The 22374-nt window shown below is 40.6% G+C and overlaps 1 protein-coding gene across 1 annotated transcript in view; it reads right to left on the bottom strand.

Moving 5' to 3' along the window:
* The window catches only part of LOC141165998 (chloride anion exchanger-like), a 129465-nt gene that overhangs the window by 13732 nt on the left and 93359 nt on the right, over positions 1-22374 (bottom strand). Inside the window, exons 11-19 of the mRNA XM_073652181.1 lie at positions 18319-18432; positions 14743-14820; positions 14211-14306; positions 13151-13257; positions 10896-10965; positions 10723-10815; positions 10542-10637; positions 6427-6666; positions 5342-5396 (exon numbers count right to left, since the gene is read on the bottom strand). Coding sequence (XP_073508282.1) covers positions 5342-5396; positions 6427-6666; positions 10542-10637; positions 10723-10815; positions 10896-10965; positions 13151-13257; positions 14211-14306; positions 14743-14820; positions 18319-18432 — 949 coding nt within the window. The remainder of the gene's footprint in view (positions 1-5341; positions 5397-6426; positions 6667-10541; positions 10638-10722; positions 10816-10895; positions 10966-13150; positions 13258-14210; positions 14307-14742; positions 14821-18318; positions 18433-22374) is intronic.

Genomic DNA, 22374 nt, shown 5'->3' with positions numbered 1-22374 from the left:
AAGGGCCTTCTAAAATCACTTGGCACAAACCTGGAACCATACAATGGTGTAAAATGTGAGTGCTTTGGTATTAAAGAGGACCTTATAAACTGTACATCCTGCACATTGTGGAAATGTGCACTAAAAACATTTCTTTGGTGAATAATAGTGATGAGCAAGCAAATAGTAATGCTCGGGTGCTCAACCCGAGTAACGAGCCCAATGTAAGTCTATGGGAAACTCGAGCATTTTTCCGGCGCCTCCCCCCCCCCCACCGGAGGTCTGGAGGCGACCTAAAAATTGTCCAAATCGATGGGAACAGTGCTTAAATGATATGGGAACAGCATGGAGAAGACCTCTGGAAGCATCTCTGACTCCCAGGTCACTGCTGTCAGAGTATTACGCTACTTTTACGGAATCACTATAAAACATACAAAAACGAAGCCAAAATGGATTTTCCTAGAAAAAATGTTAAGGGACATTCTTTCCAGGGTAATGACTTGTATGTAAGGCAAAATAAATAACCAAAAACAAAAATGCTCCTCCACACCTTGGCCTATGTAACGTTTTTGATGCTTTTTTTCACTTTTGCATTGCTTTCAACGGTGAAAAATTCACTCACCGGTAAATGTAATTTTAAAATTTTACTACCTTATCTGGCCATGTGGTGTGTGAGACATGATCAGACACATCCTGTTTCATTTATGAAAGAGGGACTGTGAAAGTCACAAAGCCTATTTTTACAAGGCCATCAGGCGGCCCTTACTATTGTTAGAGGGAAATACAGTCGTCCCTCACTTTTGTCAGAGGGCCATCAGCTGGCTATGCTTTGTTGTTCCCATTAATAAGGAGTGGGTCTCCTATACTGTTATTGCGTATGCAGTGACTGCAAGGGTTTTCAAAAATTGGGATGCACTCCAATACCCCTTTGAAGAGACGTAGATGAGGGCCTCATTAAATAAATTGTTCCCATTATTAAGGAGTGGGTCTCCTATAGTGGTAATGCCCATGCAGTGACTGCAAGGGCTGCCAAAGAATTGGACACACTCCAATACCCCTTTGAAGAGATGTAGATGAGGTCCTCATTAAAAAAATTGTTACCATTGTTAAGAAGTGGGTCTCCTATACTGGTAAAATGCCCATGCACTAAGTGCCTGGGCTGAAAAACATTTACCCCTGGGGGGTATACATGAACATACTGTATAACATACAGAATGTTATAGGTAGTCCTCTAAAAAAAATTTCCTACAGGCATCATAAACACCCTTAAAAAAATGATGTGGCTGTTGCATCACAGTCACCCTGGTGATATGGTGGTGGAGGATGAGGAAAAGCAGAAGGAGGACAACAGAAAATAGACAAAATCAGGAAGTGTATACCCATGTCTGGGTGTGAAGAGGTGCATGGAAATAGACCCCCCCCAAAAAAACAATGGATTTGACTTTATGTTCCGCTGCTATTATCCGATGGTGTTGAGAAGTCTGGTCCAATCCAGCCCTTGTTCATTTTGATAAGAGTCAGCCTGTCAGCATTTTCAGTTGACAGGCGGATCGCCTATCAGTTATAATACCCCTGGCGGCACTAAAAACCTGCTCTAACAAAACGCTAGCGGCAGGGCAGGCCAGGACCTCCACGGCATAGAGAGCCAGTTCATGCCACGTGTCCAGCTTGGATACCGAATAGTATAAGGAACAGAGGAATCACAGAGGACGTTGGTATGGTTGGCATCTTCCAAAACTTTTCCCTCCTTGTCAGAGTACCCCGATCATCAGGGCCTGTGCGCTGGAAGGGTCTGATAAAACTGTTCCCCAGCCTCTGCTGCATCATATTTGTGTCTCCCTCACCTTTATACCTTGGTTGTCCAACGAACTGTGACCTCTGCCACCAGCGTTTTCAGATGGGAATTTTTTAAATAATTCCTCAACAAGGGCCATCTGGTACTGCAACATTTTATTAGACCTCTCCGCCACAGGAAGGAGAGATAAAAAGTTCTCCATGTAGTGTGGGTCTAGAAGTGTGACCAACCAGTAATTACTGTTGGCCAAAATGTGTACAATGCGAGGGTCACGGGAAAGGCAGTTGAACATAAAGTCAGCCATGTGTGCCAGACTGCCAACAGCCAAGTCTTCCCTGTCCTGACCAAGAGGATGACTGTCCATGCTCTCCTCCTTCTCATCCTCCTCCTGGTCCACCTCCTCACTCTCCCTCTCTTCAGGCCATCCACGCTGAACAGACAGTATGACTGTTGTATGGGTAGTACCATCTGTAGCGCAGGCAAACAGCTCCTGCTCCTCCTTGTCTTCCTCCTCCTCATTATGTGTGGCATCACCCTGTATGGTTCCTTGCTCCATGTCATCGTGCTCCACCTGCAATGCTTCCTCTTTAATTGTGAGCAGCGAGTTTTTCAGTAGACAGAGAAGCGGGATGGTGGCACTAATTATGATGTCATCGCCGCTCATCATCTTGGTGGAGTCCTTAAAGTTTTGGAGGACAGCACAGATGTCAGACATCCATGCCCACTCATTAGCTCATATGTGCGGAGACTAACCTCAATATCGAAGGGCGTGTTGAAGCTGGTACTCAACAACTGCCCTCTGCTGCTCACAAATCCTTCCCAACATATGCAAGGTTGAGTTCCAACGTGTGGTGACATCACACACCAGTAGGTGAGCTGGAAGCTGCAAATGCTGCTGAAGCACGGCGATGGCGGCGGAAGCTGTAGTTGACTTTTGGAAATTGGCACACACTCGGCGTACTTTCAAAAGCAGATCAGGCAGATCTGGGTAGGTTTTGAGAAACCGCTGAACCAATAGGTTGAGTCAGGCATGGTACATGTGCAAGCTCGTCTAGCTTCAGAGCCACCACCAGGTTCCAGCTATTGTCACACATGACCATACCAGCCTGTAGGTTCAGCAATGACAGCCACAGATCTGCCTGCTCTGTTACAGCTGTCAACAACTCTGCAGCGGTGTGTGGTTTGTCCCCTAAGCATATTAGCTTCAGCACAGCCTGTTGCCGCTTACCCGAGGCAGTGCTTCCAGCTTTCGACTGATGTAGTCATTTCGGAGATGGAAGCTGAAGAGGAGGAGGAGGTGCAAGTGCTGTAGAATGTGGGGGCGAACCATATTGACCCAGGACCTGCAATGCTTGGCGTTGTGAAGATGTGTTCCATCCCAGGGTCTGACTGGGTCCTGGCTTCCACTATATTAACCCAGTGTGCCGTCAGTGAGATGTACTGTCCCTGGCCACAAGAACTTGTCCATGTGTCCATGATTAGGTGGACCTTCCCAGTAACTTCGCTGTTGAGAGCATGGGTAATGTTCTGGGACACATTCTTGTGTAAGGCGAGGACGGCACATTGGGAAAAATAGTGGCGGCTGAGGACCGAGTACCGAAGGACGGCCGCCACCATGACGTTGCGGAAAGATTCCGTCTCCACAAGCCTAAAAGGCAACATTTCAAGTGCAAGCATTCTAGAAATGTGTCACTTTAGCGCTGTGGACTGTGGGTGGTTGGCTGCGTATTTGCGCTTGTGTTCAAAGGACTGGGGTAGGGACAACTGGACACTGCACTAGGACAAGGACGTGGACGTGGTTGCTGATGGTGGTGTATGGGAGTGTGCAATGACAGGTGCAGGGCGGGAGGAATCTTAGCCTGCGCCATGGACAGAGGATTGGAGTGCACGCTCAACAGCAGAACAAGCAATGGTGTCACCAGCAGAAACTGTTCCTCGACACTGGCTTTTGGCCCAACAAGTCGGGTGCTTTGCTGTCATGTGCCTGATCATGCTGGTGGTGGTCAGGCTGGTCGTTTTGCTGCACCTGCTGATGCTGACATGGCAGATGTTGCAAATGGCTTTTTTGGGGTTATGTGGACAGACTTTAAAAAAGAGCCAGACTCTGGAAGACCTAACAGTTGGACTGGCAACTTCCCTCATGTTGGTGTTCCGGGGAACAGTTGCCCGCCTTGTGTCTGTGGCCACCCCACTGCTTGTTCCTACCTGTTGTGGAGCTATGCCTCCCTCCCCCTCTGTTCTGCTGTCCTTGCTATGCATGTCACCTTGCCAGGTTGGGTCAGTGACTTCATCGTCCACCACCTCGTCGTCTACGTACTCACCCTGGGCCTCCTTCTGACTTGCTGGCAATTGTGTCTCATCATCATCATCCACCTCTTGAGACAGGTGACCGTGGCTGCTCAAATATTTGGGCATCGCTACATGGGATCTCCTCTTACCCCGCTTGAAGCGGGCCGGGCGAGAGGCCCGAATCTATAAATGGAAAAGTGAACAGCTCTTCTGAGTGTCGAAGTGTAGGATTACTTGTCTCCAGGCACTCGGCATGGTGGAAGGAAGGAGGTTCAGGGTGAGAATTATGTGGTCCAGACTCACGGCTACTGAGAGTGGACCATGTGGAAGACAGGGTGGTGCTGGAGGCAAACTGACTGATAGCATTATCTGCTATCCGACCAACAACCTTTTCACACTGCCCTGGCTTCAATAGTTGTGTTCTGAGGCCCCCTAGAAATTGGGACAGGAAGGTAGTTTGACATGATGTGGGTGTTTGTTGTGCTCCCTCAGCAGGCACAGTTTCATCTTAACCCATGGCCTCGGCCTCTGCAAGCACCATCAGAATCACGTCCACTTCCCCGTCCCTTGCCTCATGCCTTGCCCATTTGAAATGAAGTGTAAGATTTGGCACGCTCCAAAAAATGTGACGATTATTACAATAATATGAGATCACGTCTGATGACCATGGTTTTAGGCAGTGGCGTTAGAGATATGGTATCGGTCAGCGACTAAGTGTGAATAGGTTGAACAACACACAACTGGCAGACTTTAACTGGAGTTTAATATGGAGCAGAGAAAAGAGAGTAATTAACTGGATAGAAAGGAAAAATGAGCAATTGTAAGTACAGAATGCTACATAATATGATGATTGCAATATATTAATAAGATTAAAACTTTGATGGGAGGAGTGCTTCTTTAATTAAATCATTCAGTATAAAATATGCATTTTTTTTATGGCACTTCTCCCGTTTGCATGAGGAGATGTGCTGCTGACAACAATGATCTTTAGACCACCTGCCGTTTTGCTCATTCATTAGCTGATTGGTGGCAGTTTGTCAACAAGAGTTCTTAAGAAACTTGTTCAGCCAATTATAGCATCATATGAAGTGGCCTAAATGAGCAAATTACATCTGCATGTGTCTGTGTATCTGTCTATTTGCATGTGCATGTTTGTTACTGAACTGCAAAGGCGAGGCCGTTGGCTGCTGTGAAATTTTAATTCTTTGCATCAGTTTTCAAAAATAAATTTGTTTCATTACGCCCCTTACAATATATTAACTAAAATTAGGAACTTACTGTCTGCAGCAACAATATATGTGTCTACATCAACCTTCATAAATTCTTGTAAAATCTGTAAAATAATGACATTAATTAGGCAATCCCTTGTTTAAGGGAATCTGTCTACAGGTTTTTGCTAAGTAATATGAGGATAACATGAGGTAGGGATTAAAACACTGATTTCAACTGTGTGTCACTTATCAGGCTGTGTGTTTTTGTTTACTTACTATGATGGTTTCATCAATACGACATTATCATTGCCCTGACTAGCTGGCACGTGCCTCCTGGTCTGACTCCTCCCCCTCCGGTGATTAGCAGCTCACTGTCAATAGACTATGTACATACAGAGCCTGGTGTGGGCAGGGTTAACTTTCTCAGTATTGCTGCATTCTACATCTAAGAACTCTGAATGTATCACAACTGCTGCACACAGTAAACCAAGTAACACATCATTGGAATCAAGATCTCTTTCCCTACATTATGCTGCTCACAGATAAGGTAGCAAAAACCTTCTTACAGATTTTCTTTAATTCATCACCTTAATTTGTGGGTTAGCCAGTCATATTTTGGCCCATTCACTAACATGTGCACAATTTAATTGTTATAATAGTAATGTATGTTATTAAAAAATAAATAAAAAGTATCATAATTGGTGCACTATACCAGCGGAACCTATTAAAGATTTTGCATTGGGATCAGGTAGGTAGGCCTCAGAAATTCTCACATTTTAGATCTTTTATAGATCTTTCTTTGACAGCTACAGGAAAGGAGTATGTACATGATAGTCTCCCTTGGTAAAACAAACTACTTTTTAATCCTTCATACTAGATAAACTCTTTTTACAGGGAAAGAAACTGACAGGTGTCCATCAGACTCTGTAGGACCTAAGTCAACCAAAGTAAGGCTCCACTGTGAGGACCTTAGTAAACAGTTATAGATCTCAGCTTCCTAAAATTCAGAGGGACAAAAAAACAACATAAATTTGAAAGCATTTGGTAGAGATATGTTATTTAATTATTAAGACATAATATTAGTAGATCAACGCATAAAAGACTAATAATAATACCATAAGTAAAACAGAACAACTCTACAGTCATACTCACTCCTTTCAGTGCTTTCATGCCTGAAATATCAATAAATGAGACTGCCCCAAAGTCTAGGATTAAGCTATGAAGGTCTATTCTGGGAACTTGGATATTGTTGGGAAGATCTGCATTCCAGTCCACAGCAATGGGAAGATCTGCAGTGTTTATGGGTTGGTCCAGCTCTTCAATCATGTTGTTGTCCAGTTCATCTTCATCATCAGACTGCTTATAATCATATGACGTACATATAACACCTGTCTGAAAAATGACATTATGTGTGAGATTTATATTAGAATTGGAATTTTAATTGAACATGATTAACCCTTTCGCACCAGAGCCTGTCTTCTCCTTCCTGACCAGGCCAATTTTTTAAATTCTGACCAGTGTCACTTTATGTGGTAACAACTCTGGAAAGGTTCAACGTGTCCCAGTGATTCTGAGACTATTTTTAGTGACATAGTGTACTTCATATTAGTGGTAAATTTAGGTTCATATTTTTTGCATTTGTTAAAATATTGGAATTTTGGCAAAAATTTCGCAATTTTCAAACTTCTAATTTTTATGCCCTTAAAGTAGATAGGTACAGTACAGACCAAAAGTTTGGACACACCTTCTCATTTAAAGGTTTTTCTGTATTTTCATGACTTTGAAAATTGTACATTCACACTGAAGGCATCAAAACTATGAATTAACACGTGTGGAATTATATACTTAACAAAAAAGTGTGAAACAACTGAAAATATGTCTTATATTCTAGGTTCTTCAAAATAGCCACCTTTTGCTTTGATGACTGCTTTGCACACTCTTGGCATTCTCTTGATGAGTTTCAAGAGGTAGTCATCGGAAATGGTTTTCACATCACAGGTGTGCCCTGTGAGGTTTAATAAGTGGGATTTCTTGCCTTATAAATGGGGTTGGGACCATCAGTTGTGTTGTGCAGAAGTCTGGTGGATACACAGCTGATAGTCCTACTGAATAGACTGTTAGAATTTGTATTATGGCAAGAAAAAAGCAGCTAAGTAAAGAAAAACGAGTGGCCATCATTACTTTAAGAAATGAAGGTCAGTCAGTCCGAAAAATTCGGCAAACTTTGAAAGTGTCCCCAAGTGCAGTTGCAAAAACCATCAAGCGCTACAAAGAAACTGGCTCACATGAGGACCGCCCCAGGAAAGGAAGACCAAGAGTCACCTCTGCTTCTGAGGATAAGTTTATCCGAGTCACCAGCCTCAAAAATCGCAGATTAACAGCAGCTCAGATTAGAGACCAGGTCAATGCCACACTGAGTTCTAGCAGCAGACACATCTCTACAACAACTGTTAAGAGGAGACTTTGTGCAGCAGGCCTTCATGGTAAAATAGCTGCTAGGAAACCACTGATAAGTAGAGGCAACAAGCAGAAGAGACTTGTTTGGGCTAAAGAACACAAGGAATGGACATTAGACCAGTGGAAATCTGTGCTTTGGTCTGATGAGTCCAAATTTGAGATCTTTGATTCCAACCACGCAGAAAAGGTGAACGGAAGCATGGAGGAGGAGGTGTGATGGTGTGGGGGTGCTTTGCTGGTGACACTGTTGGGGATTTATTCAAAATTGAAGGCATACTGAACCAGCATGGCTACCACAGCATCTTGCAGCGGCATGCTATTCCATCCGGTTTGCGTTTAGTTCGACCATCATTTATTTTTCAACAGGACAATGACCCCAAACACACCTCCAGGCTGTGTAAGGGCTATTTGACCAAGAAGGAAAGTGATGGGGTGCTGCGCCAGATGACCTAGCCTCCACAGTCACCAGACCTGAACCCAATCGAGATGGTTTGGGGTGAGCTGGACCGCAGAGTGAAGGCAAAAGGGCCAACAAGTGCTAAGCATCTCTGGGAACTCCTTCAAGATTGTTGGAAGACCATTTCCGGTGACTACCTCTTGAAGCTCATCAAGAGAATACCAAGAGTGTGCAAAGCAGTCATCAAAGCAAAAGGTGGCTACTTTGAAGAACCTAGAATGTAAGACATATTTTCAGTTGTTTCACACTTTTTTGTTAAGTATATAATTCCACATGTGTTAATTCATAGTTTTGATGCCTTCAGTGTGAATGTACAATTTTCATAGTCATGAAAATACAGAAAAATCTTTAAATGAGAAGGTGTGTCCAAACTTTTGGTCTGTACTGTATATCACACACAATAGTTAGTAAATACCATTTACTACATGTCTACTTCACATCAGCATCATTTTTTAAACTTTTTTTTTTTGTTAGGAAGTTAGAATTTCCCCTGAGTACGCCGATACCCCATATGTGGTAAAAAATTACTGTTTGGGCGCATGGCAGGGTTTGGAAGGGAAGGAGCACCATTTGACTTTTGGAACAGAAAATTGGCTGGAATACATAGCAGATGCCATGTCATGTTTGCAGAGTCCCTGATGTGCCTAAATAGTGGAAACCCCCCACAAGTAACCCCATTGTGGAAACTAGACCCCTCAAGGAATTTATCTAGGTGTGTGGTGAGCACCCCACAAGTGCTTCATAGAATTTTACAACGTTGAGCTGCGATACCAGATTCAAATTTTTTTTATGTTTGGCTGCTATCACTCACTAAAAAACGCTTTTATACAAAACAAAGTTTTTGCATCGCCATAGTTTGAGTGCTATAATTTTTCTAGATTTCTGCTGACAGAGTCATGTGAGGATTTGTTTTTTGCGGGATGAGTTGACATTTTTATTGGTTCCATTTTCAGACTCATAATATTTTTTGATCGCTTTCTAGTAAGATTTTTGGGAGGCAGAACGAACAAAAATCTCCGCAATTTAGGATTTGTTGTTTGAGGTTTTTTTTTTATGTAGCTCACAAACGGTAAAAGTAATAAGACAGCTTTATTCTTCGGGTCCGTACGATTACAGCGATACCATATTTATATCATTTTTTTGTTTTGCTGCTTTTACAGAATAAAAACTATTTTATAGGAAAAACAATTGTTTGTGCATCGCTGTATTCTTAGAGGTATAACTTTTTTTATTTCTCCACTCACGGAGCTGTATGGCGGCATGTGTTCTGCAGGACAAGATGGCGTTTTCAGCTATACCTTTTTTATTTACATTTGTATTTTTGATCGCATTTTATTCCACTTTTTGCTCGGCGGTATGATGAAAAAGCATAGTTTTTTGCCACACTCAAGGGGTTAACTAGTGTGACAGTTTTATAGATCGAGTCGTTCCGGTTGCAGCGATACCATATAGGTGTACATTTTTTGTTTATTTATGTTTTTACATAAATATACATATTTATTGGTTAAATATTTTTTTCATTTTTTATTTAATTAGTGATTTGTTTTTTAAATAGTTTAACCCTAGAACGCATGACCATAAAAATCTACATTTTCACATACCTGGGGCCTTTTAGGCCCATGTGCAAATAACATGGAATAACTCAAACAAAAATGACAAACAACTATATACCTGAGGAATACCTAGAGTTTCAAAATTCTAACTAAAGTAATCTTGCAGAAAGTAGAAAACAATTAACAGGGCGGGCCTGCGAGGCCCCAGGTATGCGTTCTAGGGTTAAAAAAATGTAACTTTTTTTACTTACTTTTTTTACTTCAACTTTTATTTCTCTGATCTCTTGTCTGATGCATTGCAATACTTATGTATTGCAATGCATGAGAACTGTTAGTTTTACACTGTCAGAACGCCTGTTTAACCCTGCTGATGGTTAAATCTAACTGGCAACTGGCTGCCATGAAAATCCTCGGCTCAGCCCCCCCACCCGTGATCATGTCAAGAGGGTGCAGGAGGGGTGAGAGAAGGAGCCCACTCCCTCTCTCAAACTTCTAAATGCTGCGATTGCTATTGATTATGGCAACTAGAAGATAACACAGAGTTAATATACTCAGGATCTGAGCCAATCAGGTCCCGATGATGTCACAGGTCAGAGCTATCTCTCTGCATTGGAATCTCAGTGCTTGCAGAACTCTGTAGGTCCCAATCGCAAGATCACCTACTGTAGAGAAATGTCAACACTGAACAATTATTCAGTGGTCGCGAAGGGGTTAAAGACTACATGAAACAAAACCAGTGTGAAATATTACCAGTATCGAAACTGGAATGAATATCTTATAATCTTATGAATCCCACTTACTTTTGTGACTTGTAGCTCTCCTTTCTTCACTAATTTTTTAATCTTTCTCAGGGCCTTATTTCGCTTCCGCAGCACCCACAGTGGATTGAATCCCGCCTTGAAATAAAAAAAATGATAACAGCACTAATACTACACAGAAAACTATATTATATAGAGAGTATAAAGTGGGTAAAAGACTTACAACAGAAATGAGCTTATCTTTGAAGAAAGAACTATTGGCAAAAAATATTGGAGATGGGCATCTGAAAATCTTCAGTCCTTTTGGCTCACAGACCTGTGCACAATAACACATTTAATGAGTTTGATGAACAACACCTGTAAGTAGACATCCCTGGGAATTACGCCATGACTTACATCATTGTAGTCCTTCCTATTTCTGTAGACGTCTGTTTTTTCAATATTTGCTATCTCTACAAACTTGGGGCTGAAGGAAATGCAAAATTATGTGAAAAGGTTAGAGAGAAGACACAACAACATTTGACATGTATTTTTTCAGCAAGTGCCTGAATAGTACAAGTTATAGTAATGGTCATTTTCACATTTTATTGATGGTTGAATTCTGTAGCCATTGTGTCTGGAAAGTATCAACCCGCTTTGTGCTTGGGTTCCAGTGTCATAGTTGTTTTTATCTATATATTTATTCTTTTTATCCATAATATAATGTAGGCACAAATAATTATTGTGTGGAGAATTATGTAGCACATGCTGTATCTATGCAGATCATTAACTAATGATCTGTAGGCCCACCTGAATGATCCAATAAGCCAAATAAAGTCCATGTACAGTACAGACCAAAAGTTTGGACACACCTTCTCATTTAAAGATTTTTCTGTATTTTCATGACTATGACAATTGTACATTCACACTGAAGGCATCAAAACTATGAATTAACACATGTGGGATTATATACTTAACAAAAAAGTGTGAAACAACTGAAAACATGTCTTATATTCTAGGTTCTTCAAAGTAGCCACCTTTTGCTTTGATGACTGCTTTGCACACTCTTGGTATTCTCTTGATGAGCTTCAAGAGGTAGTCACCGGAAATGGTCTTCCAACAATCTTGAAGGAGTTCCCAGAGATGCTTAGCACTTGTTGGCCCTTTTGCCTTCACTCTGCGGTCCAGCTCACCCCAAACATCTCGATTGGGTTCAGGTCTGGTGACTGTGGAGGCTAGGTCATCTGGCGTAGCACCCCATCACTTTCCTTCTTGGTCAAATAGCCCTTACACAGCCTGGAGGTGTGTTTGGGGTCATTGTCCTGTTGAAAAATAAATGATGGTCCAACTAAACGCAAACCGGATGGAATAGCATGCCGCTGCAAGATGCTGTGGTAGCCATGCTGGTTCAGTATGCCTTCAATTTTAGATAAATCCCCAACAGTGTCACCAGCAAAGCACCCCAACACCATCACACCTCTTCCTCCATGCTTCACGGTGGGAACCAGGCATGTAGAGTCCATCCGTTCACCTTTTCTGCGTCACACAAAGACACAGTGGTTGGAACCAAAGATCTCAAATTTGGACTCATCAGACCAAAGCACAGATTTCCACTGGTCTAATGTCCATTCCTTGTGTTCTTTAGCCCAAACAAGTCTCTTCTGCTTGTTGCCTGTCCTTAGCAGTGGTTTCCTAGCAGCTATTTTACCGTGAAGGCCTGCTGCACAAAGTCTCCTCTTAACAGTTGTTGTAGAGATGTGTCTGCTGCTAGAACTCAGTGTGACATTGACCTGGTCTCTAATCTGAGCTGCTGTTAACCCGCGATTTCTGAGGCTGGTGACTCGGATAAACTTATCCTCAGAAGCAGAGGTGACTCTTGGTCTTCCTTTACTGAGGCGGTCCTCATGTGAGCCAGTTTCTTTGTAGCACTTGATGGTTTTTGCAACTGCACTTGGGGACACTTTCAAAGTTTGCCCAATGTTTCGGACTGACTGACCTTCATTTCTTAAAGTAATGATGGCCACTCGTTTTTCTTTACTTAGCTGCTTTTTTCTTGCAATAATACAAATTCTAACAGTTTATTCAGTAGGAGTATCAGCTGTGTTTCCACCAGACTTCTGCACAACACAACTGATTGTCCCAAACCCATTTATAAGGCAAGAAATCCCACTTATTAAACCTGACAGGGCACACCTGTGATGTGAAAACCATTCCCGGTGACTACCTCTTGAAGCTCATCAAGAGAATGCCAAGAGTGTGCAAAGCAGTCATCAAAGCAAAAGGTGGCTACTTTGAAAAACCTAGAATATAAGACATATTTTCAGTTGTTTCACACTTTTTTGTTAAGTATATAATTCCACATGTGTTAATTCATAGTTTTGATGCCTTCAGTGTGAAAGTACAATTTTCATAGTCATGAAAATACAGAAAAATCTTTAAATGAGAAGGTGTGTCCAAACTTTTGGTCTTTACTGTAAGAGCAATCAGTGAGAAAAATATGGTTGTCCAATATTTCTAGTAGAAAGAGAATACTTATGTGAAATATTCATTATGCTGTATGACATGAGTGAGTGCTAATATTTTCAGCACAAATTTAAAGTATATACTACTCTGGCACTTCAGGAGCATGAGAGTGGAAGGCTGTTTACAGAATTGCAATTAAACATGCTTACAACTGAACGCGGAACACGACTGTGAGAAGTTCAATTCCTACACCTGCAGCAAGCCCAAGGTCCAGGCCAAGAATTACAGATGCGATGAATGTCAAGACCCACACAAGCTGCAATAAAAATAAAAATTCAGTGATTCGTATCCCCGCATCCCTTTTTTGACCATTATACATGCCTCAACATTGAAATTGCAACACGAAGAAGGAAAAATTGGGGAATTATGAAAATTTTAGGATCAATAGACATTTATATGCAAATGATGAAAAAATGGAAACAGAATTTTCAAAACACCTCGATTTATTTAGTATCAAGTATGAGCGCCACATGCAGAAATACATGGTGCCACTAGGGAGCTGCCAGCAGTGGATCTTGGCGATTTGCGTGCACTAGTGAATTCAGCATGGAAGGACAACCTCAGACAACTATTAATAACTTCATTAATGCCATGCCAAGGTGTAAAAGTACTTGTATTTCTGTATGTGGCTCATAGGTGATACTGAATACATAAAGATATTTTGAAAATTGTACATATTATATTTACAATTTACATATTATTAACATGTCTACCTATCATGGGATTTCCTTAACTCCACGACTTTTCCTTCTTGGTCTTGCAATTTCAATGTTGAGCGGTGTATTTTGTATGTTCACATACAAGACAACAATCCAGGTCAAGATGATGAAACTAAGCATTAACCCACATAATTTAAATTTCAGTCCTGGATTCTTACATGTTGTATGATGAAAGACTGTATGTATGTAGACTGTAAGCTCACAAGGGCAGGGCCCTTTCCCTTCTGTACCAGTCGGTCATTCTTAATTTGTTCACTGAAATTTATATTTGTATTTTGTATGTAAAACCATTTCATTGTACAACACCATGGAATTAATGGTGCTTGTGCTCTAAAAAATAATAATATTTCTTCAACTTAATATTTCTTCATACTGTGACACTATGTATGGAAAAAAGACTATTCTTATAAAATAATATCCATTATATTAATAATCATAAAAAGTCAAAAGACATATCACATAATAATAATAATAATAATAATATGCTTACACAGTCATATTTGTCTCTTTTAAATAAGACTGGAATTTCATTGAATTTCATTAGCATTCCCTTTAAATTCACCAATATTATCGCTGCCAAAACCGACTGAAACGAAACAAATTATAATAATGATTAATCACATGACAAAAGTTATAAAAGAACATAAAAACTAGTATTATTGAAAATATATATGCCTCATTTGTCAGCTTTAGAAATGAAGAACATTTTGTGTCTTGATACTTGGTTCTGTTTTTTTAGTGGAACTATATTGGAAATGCACACTGTCTTCCCATATTGAGTATGTAGTTTTTATGTGCTTTATGGCATTTGAAATCAATGGGAGTCAATTTACACAGAAATTTCATAGACTATTACAGTTGTAGACCTCTTCTTCAGACATGAGGGAGTGGTCAGATTACTGTGCCTGTTCTTGTGACATCTCATTTTATGAAGGTTGCATAGCAGCCAGTTAGATGAATAAAGATGTGATGAGTGTGCATTATTGTTGCATATCACATTATAGTAAACTACAATGAAGTACCTTTGGTAGTGGTTCTAGGAGGTATCCAATAGCCAACGTCACAATCAAAACAACCAAGCCAGATATTATTCCCGCGACCTATAGAATTAAGATTAGAATACATAAAAGAAAAATATAGAAAAACTGCAACCTACAAAAAGGGTCACATGAATGAGTAAAGATGTGAAACTATACTATAGAAGCAAGATTTTAATTTAACTAGTTATAGGGATTGTCAAGCTTAAAAGTTTCAATTGATTCTATCATTTTTAGCCCTTCCCTACGTGTACTGGAAGCTACATGGTCCTTTGAATCTCGGCATGGAGTGAATTGCTTCCACTCCCTTCTATGTCAAGACATCATCAGGATAGATGATTCAAGGTGACTAAGCAGGTTATCATGAGATGGCAGCATCCTGCCTCCCCTTACTTGAGTCTCATTATTCAAACCCCTTGGTCACTTAGCACCTTAAAGCAAAATCATGAACATGATTGGTCATTGCATGTGGAGGGTGCTCTAGAGATGATCTCTCTCCACACGTGGCAGATGACAGCTATGTTTCATGGCCGGCATCTGTGTCTAATAGCGAACACCGGAGTTGATCTCTGATCGCTGCTGTTAACCATTTAAATGCTGCTGTCAAATTGTTTAAATGGTATGCATATGCACAGTCTCTCATCGACCCCCAGTGATGCGATTGAGGGGCACTGATGGGTTATCATGGCAGCCTGGGGCCTGCTGAAGACACCCAGCCCTGCTGTTTAGGAACTGCTGTGAAGCTCAGTTGCTGGCTGAGCTTCATAGGAAATTAAGATTTTTCACCATGTACTTAAATATTCTGGTATTGCAGTGTATAGTATATAGTATAAATATTCAAATGAATGCAGACTCAAGTCACCTAACAAAAAAAATAAAGCAAAAAATAAAAAAAAGCTTAAAAAAATCTATACTCAAATAAAAAGCAAACAAAAACACATTTGGAATTAATGCATCTTTAAAAGTCCAATTTATAAAATCTAAAATGAATTAACCTATATGGTAAAAGCCATAACGAGAAAAAAAAAACACCAGAACTCCGTTTTTCGAACCACCACTTTATTGATACCATATGAACCCAAAAATGGTATCAATAAACTATCACTTCGCCATGAAAAAAAGCAAGCCCTCCCAGAGCTCAATTGATGGAAAAATAAAAATGTTACTGGTCTCAGAAATCAAACACAAACCAAACTTTTTTTTTTACAAACCTCAGAATTTTTTTCAACATTTAAATAAAATAAAACTTCTATGCAACTTTAGCATCACCATATTCGTACTAACCTGGAGAATCATGTTTCAGAGTAAATTCTACGTCAGAATAAACGCCGTAAAAATAAAACCCCTCAAAACTTTTTCACAATTTCATCACACTTGGAATTTTTTCCCTCTTTACAATAGATTGAATGTTAAAATGAATAGTGTCATGCAAAACTACAACTCATCCTGCAAAAAAACAAGCCAATGACTATGTCGACAGAAAAAACAAAAATGCAAGCATGAAAAATTGCCTGGTGCTAAAGAGGTTAAACAAATAATATAGAATATCTCATATTCTACAGAAAGAGAATACAGAAAGAAAATGTTACAGAAAGAAAATGTAACATCAACTGATCTTCACTGTCCTTTTAAAAGAATAGAGGAATCCAAGTTATCTGTAAACAGAAAGATTGTGAGGGAATATTTAGCTAACATAAATGAGTTCAAGTCTCCAGGTCCAGATGAATTACACCCCAGAGTACTGAAGGAGATCGTAGAAGAAATTTTAGAACCACTCTCCATAATCTTTGAAAATTCTTGGAGAACAGGAGAAGTCCCAGAAGACTGGAGAAGAGCAAATGTTGTTCCTATCTTCAAAAAGGGGAAGAAGGTGGACCCAGGGAACTATAGGCCGGTGAGTCTGACTTCTATACCAGGAAAGATCTTTGAACAAATTATTAAACAACATGTATGTAAGTACATGGATAAGAATGAAGTGATTAACCAGAGTCAGCATGGGTTTGTAACTAACAAGTCATGTCAGACTAACTTAATTTCCTTCTATGACAGAATCACTGACTGGATGGATCAGGGAAATGCTGTATAGTATATCTTGACTTCAGCAAAGCATTTGACAAAGTATCTCACACCATCCTTATTGAAAAAATGACCAAGTATGCAATGGACCAGGCAACTGTTAGGTGGATTCATAACTGGCTTAGTGATCGGACTCAAAGGGTGGTTGTAAATGGCTTCACATCCAGCTGGATGAATGTCTCAAGTGGGGTGCCACAGGGTTCCGTCCTGGGACCTGTATTGTTCAACATCTTTATCAATGATTTAGATGAAGGAATTGAGGGTAAACTGATTAAATTTGCTGATGACACAAAGCTAGGAGGGATAGCTAATACTAGAGAAGAGAGAGAGAGGATTCAAAAAGACCTAAATAAACTGGAGCAGTGGGCAGCAACCAACAGAGTGGTTTTTAACAGGGAAAAATGCAAAGTACTACATCTGGGCAATAAAAATGAAAAAAGCATATACAGAATGGGAGGAATAGAGCTAAGCAACAGTACATGTGAAAAAGACTTAGGTATGCTAATAGATCATAGACTGAACATGAGTCAACAGTGTGATGCAGCAGCAAAAAAGGCAAATACAATTCTGGGATGTATTAACAGAAGCATACAGTCTAGATCACGTGAAGTCATTATCGGTCTTTACTCCTCTTTGGTCAGACCTCATCTGGAATACTGTGTACAGTTTTGGGCACCACATTTTAAAAAAGACATAGACAAACTGGAGCAAGTTCAGAGAAGAGCGACCAGAATGGTGACTGGTCTGCAAACCATGTCCTATGAGGAACGGTTGCAGGATTTGGGAATGTTTAGCTTGCAAAAAAGAAGACTGAGAGGAGACTTAATAGCTGTCTACAAATATGTCAAGGGCTGTCACATTGTAGAAGGATCATCTTTATTCTCATTTGCACAAGGAAAGACTAGAAGCAATGGGATGAAACTAAATGGGAGGAGACACAGATTAGATATTAGAAAAAACTTTTTGACAGTTAGGGTGATTAATGAGTGGAACAGGCTGCCACGAGAGGTGGTGAGTTCCCCTTCAATGGACGTCTTCAAACAGAGGCTGGACAGACATCTGTCTGAGATGATTTAGTGAATCCTGCTTTGAGCAGGGGGTTGGACCTGATGACCCAGGAGGTCCCTTCCAGCTCTACCATTCTATGATTCTATGATTCTATGATAATATCTAATATAAACTAATAAAATCTGATATCTCCATAGGGAGAGAATTTTGCATCTATGTCCAGATGGTAAAGGACTAAAGAACTTCTGACACAAAGACAAAGGGGTTAAAATAATGGAGTTAGCTGAAAAATGTAATGGATATACATTTCATAAATGTCTATTTTAACTGTCATTTTCCAAACAATTGTAGCAAGATGGTCACACTCTTTAAGAAAATTAGAAGATCTTGTACGACTGCTCTCGCAATAGAATGACCATTGTGTACTGAGAACAGATTACATACAGCATATAGAATTTATAGGAAATATGTTACTACCTGGGTTTTGCCACCAGTGCTTTCTTGTACAGATGATCTTGATAAAGATGTACTTGCAGCAAATCCTTTAAAGGACCCACACAATACATTACTCAGTCCAAATGCTATTAACTCCTAATGTAAAAACAATAAATAAATATATAAATAAATAGTCTTGAAAAATACTTATCTAACTATATTGCATCTACAAAGTACAATAACTTTTTGTGCAGATTGTTATGTAAGACAATGGAGAGTGGTATGGAAGTACTCTTGTACCCACAGAGGTGTATAAAACCACTGGTACCTCCTTCATACAATACATACGGGAGATTAACTCATTACACAATACAGAAGCACCATACAGCGGCATACAGACCACCACCAGAGGCCTATAATGAGATTTTTACATGAAGCAACACCTTTAGGCTGCATTCAGACATCCATTTTTTTGCATTCAAGACGTGTCAAAGCCATTGGCAAAATGCGCATCATGTATTGTTTGGTGAGTTAACAGACACATGCTTGATACTGTCCTACTTCTTTGGATGTCTACTTGCTATACTTTTTGGGATATTTCTTTATCAGACCTTAGTAGGTTACTTACTTCTTGTACAGTGCCACTATTGGGACTTACTTTGTCCACGGGATAGTTGTTATGTAGTGTTGAGCGAGTATGTTCTATTAACCCTTTCGCCGAGTATGCTCGGGCCGAGCGCTGAGTATTTACAGCAGCTCGGTGATATGGCTGAATCGCTCCCGTGTGCATGATTTGCAACTGTTTGACAGTTTTATTACATGTGAGGAATGTCTATTTCTTACACATTCCTCACATGTAATAAAACTGTCAAACAATCGCAAATCATGCACACGGGAGTGATTCAAACATATCACCGAGCAGCTATAAATACTCGGAGCTCTCGGAAGCTACCCTTACTAGATGGTTGCAAAATCCCTTTTGGTTGCAAATCATAGACATAAATTTGATTACATCAGCTCTTCAAAACTATTTTATAGAAAATAACGGCTCTGTGATGCAGAACTCACTATGGGACGCTATGAAGGCCTGTCTGAGGGGAGTCCTGATACAAGCTATAAATCGATCCAAGACTAAAACTAACCAATTTGGGGAATTCTTGCAAGACAGGGTTAGACTCACGGAAAATAAATTTGTCCAATCAGGTACAGAGGAGGACCTAATGACCTGGAAAGAGGCGCAGGAGGCATACTCTACACACATTAGGGAGAAGGCCAAGAATAAACGACTATTCTCCCAAACACATTTTTATGAAGAAGGGGAAAAGGCAGGGCATTTACTGGCTATGATTGCAAGGGCTCAAATAGGGACATCCTTTATAGGCACTTTAAAAAATAAGGAAGGTACAACGGTTAATCAGCCAGATCAAATATCAAATACTTTCAGAGAATTTTATCAGGACTTATACAGAACCAAAACAGGGTTTAGCAGAGAACAAATCCTGACTTATTTGGAGGGGATTGTTCTTCCAGCTATCTCTGAAGCAGATAAAAAATACTTAAATAGTCCCCTGCAATTAGAGGAGTTACAAATGGCCACAGCTTCAATGGCCAATAATAAATCACCAGGGTTGGACGGGTTCCCTATGGAAATATACAAGAAATTTGGGGATATATTACTACCTCAATTTCTGTACACCTTCCAGGAGGCAGCCAGGGAAGGCATTCTGCCCCTCTCAATGAGAGAAGCAGTTATCGTAGTGATACCCAAACCGGGTAAGGATCCATTGCTTCCCGAATCCTATAGGCCTATATCCCTGCTACCTACGGACATTAAAATGATAGCAAAAGTTCTGGCCTCCAGGTTAAATAACATAATATCTAATGTTATACATAGTGATCAATCGGGCTTTATGCCAGCTAGGTCTACAGCCGTTAATATCCGTAGACTATTTCTTAATCTTCAGTTGCCAGTGGACAATGCAGGAGACAGGGTTATTTGCTCGCTAGACGCTGCTAAAGCATTTGACTCTGTTGAATGGGAATATCTATGGGTAGTTTTGGAGAAATTTGGTATGGGCGCTGGATTTATTTCATGGATCAAGCTACTATATGAGAGGCCATTGGCACGATTAAGGGTAAATGGGCGTCTTACTTCAGCCTTTTAACTGGGGAGGGGCACCCGGCAGGGATGCCCGTTGTCCCGTTTACTGTTCGCACTGGCCATTGAACCACTAGCTGCGGCTATCAGGATGCACCCTGGCATAATGGGATTTCACAGAGGGAATATAGAGGAGAAAATTGCGCTTTATGCTGACGATGCACTACTATTTTTAGCGGAAGCCTCCAAAACATTATCTGTAGCTATGGAGACAATTGAGAAGTTTGGGAAATTTTCAGGCTTCGTGATTAATTGGACTAAGTCGGTACTGCTTCCAATAGATAATAGGAACATTAATGCACCTCACTATACTGACTCGGGCTTACAAGTGGTCAATGAATTTAAATATTTGGGTATTAATGTAACATCTAAAGTAACTGACTATGAGAAACTAAACCTCAACCCAATACTGGCCAGATTCAAATGTAAACTGGACACGTGTTCTAAATTGCCACTGTCAGTGGTGGGCCGCACTAACTTGGTCAAGATGATCTGGATGCCACAATTGCTATATGTATTGCATAATTCTCCAATATGGCTTCCCTAGAGTTATTTCCTTAAAGTAAACAGCATGTTCAGGGACTTAATCTGTGGAAAACAAGCTCCAAGAATTAAACTGGAAACTTTGCAAAGAGATAAAACAATGGGTGGCCTTGCTGTCCCAAATCCGTGGGTTTATTATATGGCAGCTCAGCTCCAGCACATTCGTGGGTGGGACGACCCTGGAGGGGGAGGGGGGGCTCAACGTCTTCTACTCCAATCACATTTTAAATCACTCAGACTCTATGAAGCATTGGAGGCTCACAAATTTAAGACACCCTCTTGTAGAACCCCAACTACGCTGTTAATACACAAACTTTGGTGGGCAGTGAGGAAATTACAGGGGATACAAGGGATCTCACAATTTACATCACTGTGGGAAACGCCATGGCTCCCTAACCTATATAAATTGGAAGGGTTTAAAAATTGGAGTCTAAAAGGACTAGAAAGATTCACTCATGTTTTAGCGAGAGATTCACTCAAGGAGTTTTCACAGATACAAAATGAATATGGACTGCCAACACTGAATTTTAGAAGTACCTTCAGTTACGACATGCATATCAGGCAGAGAGTCTTGTCCTAAGTAACGGAGTTCCTCAAAATACTATAATACAGAGAATGGCTAGCTCACATAATTCTGGGGGGCTAATCTCATTGCTTTATAGGGGTCTGCTGGACCTAGTATTAGCAAAACACCCCATAAGATCAAAAGAAAAATGGAAGGGCATGATAGGCCCTATTGAAGAGGGGCTGTGGTCTGAAATACTGGAAAGAGTTCCCCAGTTATCTCTGAGTGAGTCCCATAGATTCTCCCACTTAGAGGCGTTGCACCAGTCATATAGAACACCCCAATTTCTCCACGATATAGGGCTTCGACCAGACTCCCTATGTGCTAGATGTAAAACATCCCCGGCTAACGTGCTACATGCTTCATATGATGTGGACCTGCCCTGCTCTGGAAAACTTCTGGAGGGATGTAATAGCGATCATTGATAGAACATACTCAGTCGATTCAGATCCTTCACCATTAGTATGTATACTGAGATATATAAAAGATCTGAGCACTGACGAACATGGCAAAATAGCGGTGGCACACATGTTATACATGGCCAGGAAACTAATAGCCCAACATTGGTTATCAGAGCAGGTGCCCACAGTGACAGAATTTATAAATAAGATTAATTGGTTATTAAATCTGGAAAAACGTATATATCTGAAAAGGAAGGCCATCTCCAAATTTGAAAAAATATGGGCTCCATGGATTGACGGCTTCGGCCTAGCATCCAGAGAACTGCATAGATTTCGACTTGGTCTGTTATGATTGGTGTATAGATTACTTGACAGGTGCAAAATCCTACATTGGACTGCTTTAGGCACGTATACAACTGCTCCAAAGCAAG

Source organism: Phyllobates terribilis, unplaced genomic scaffold (assembly GCF_046119375.1).
Source record: "Phyllobates terribilis strain yellow unplaced genomic scaffold, ASM4611937v1 Scaffold_11__3_contigs__length_659146591, whole genome shotgun sequence".
Taxonomy (NCBI): Eukaryota; Metazoa; Chordata; class Amphibia; order Anura; family Dendrobatidae; genus Phyllobates; species Phyllobates terribilis.
The sequence above is the reverse complement of the archived record's forward strand: the minus strand, read 5'-3'. Positions and strand labels throughout refer to the sequence as shown.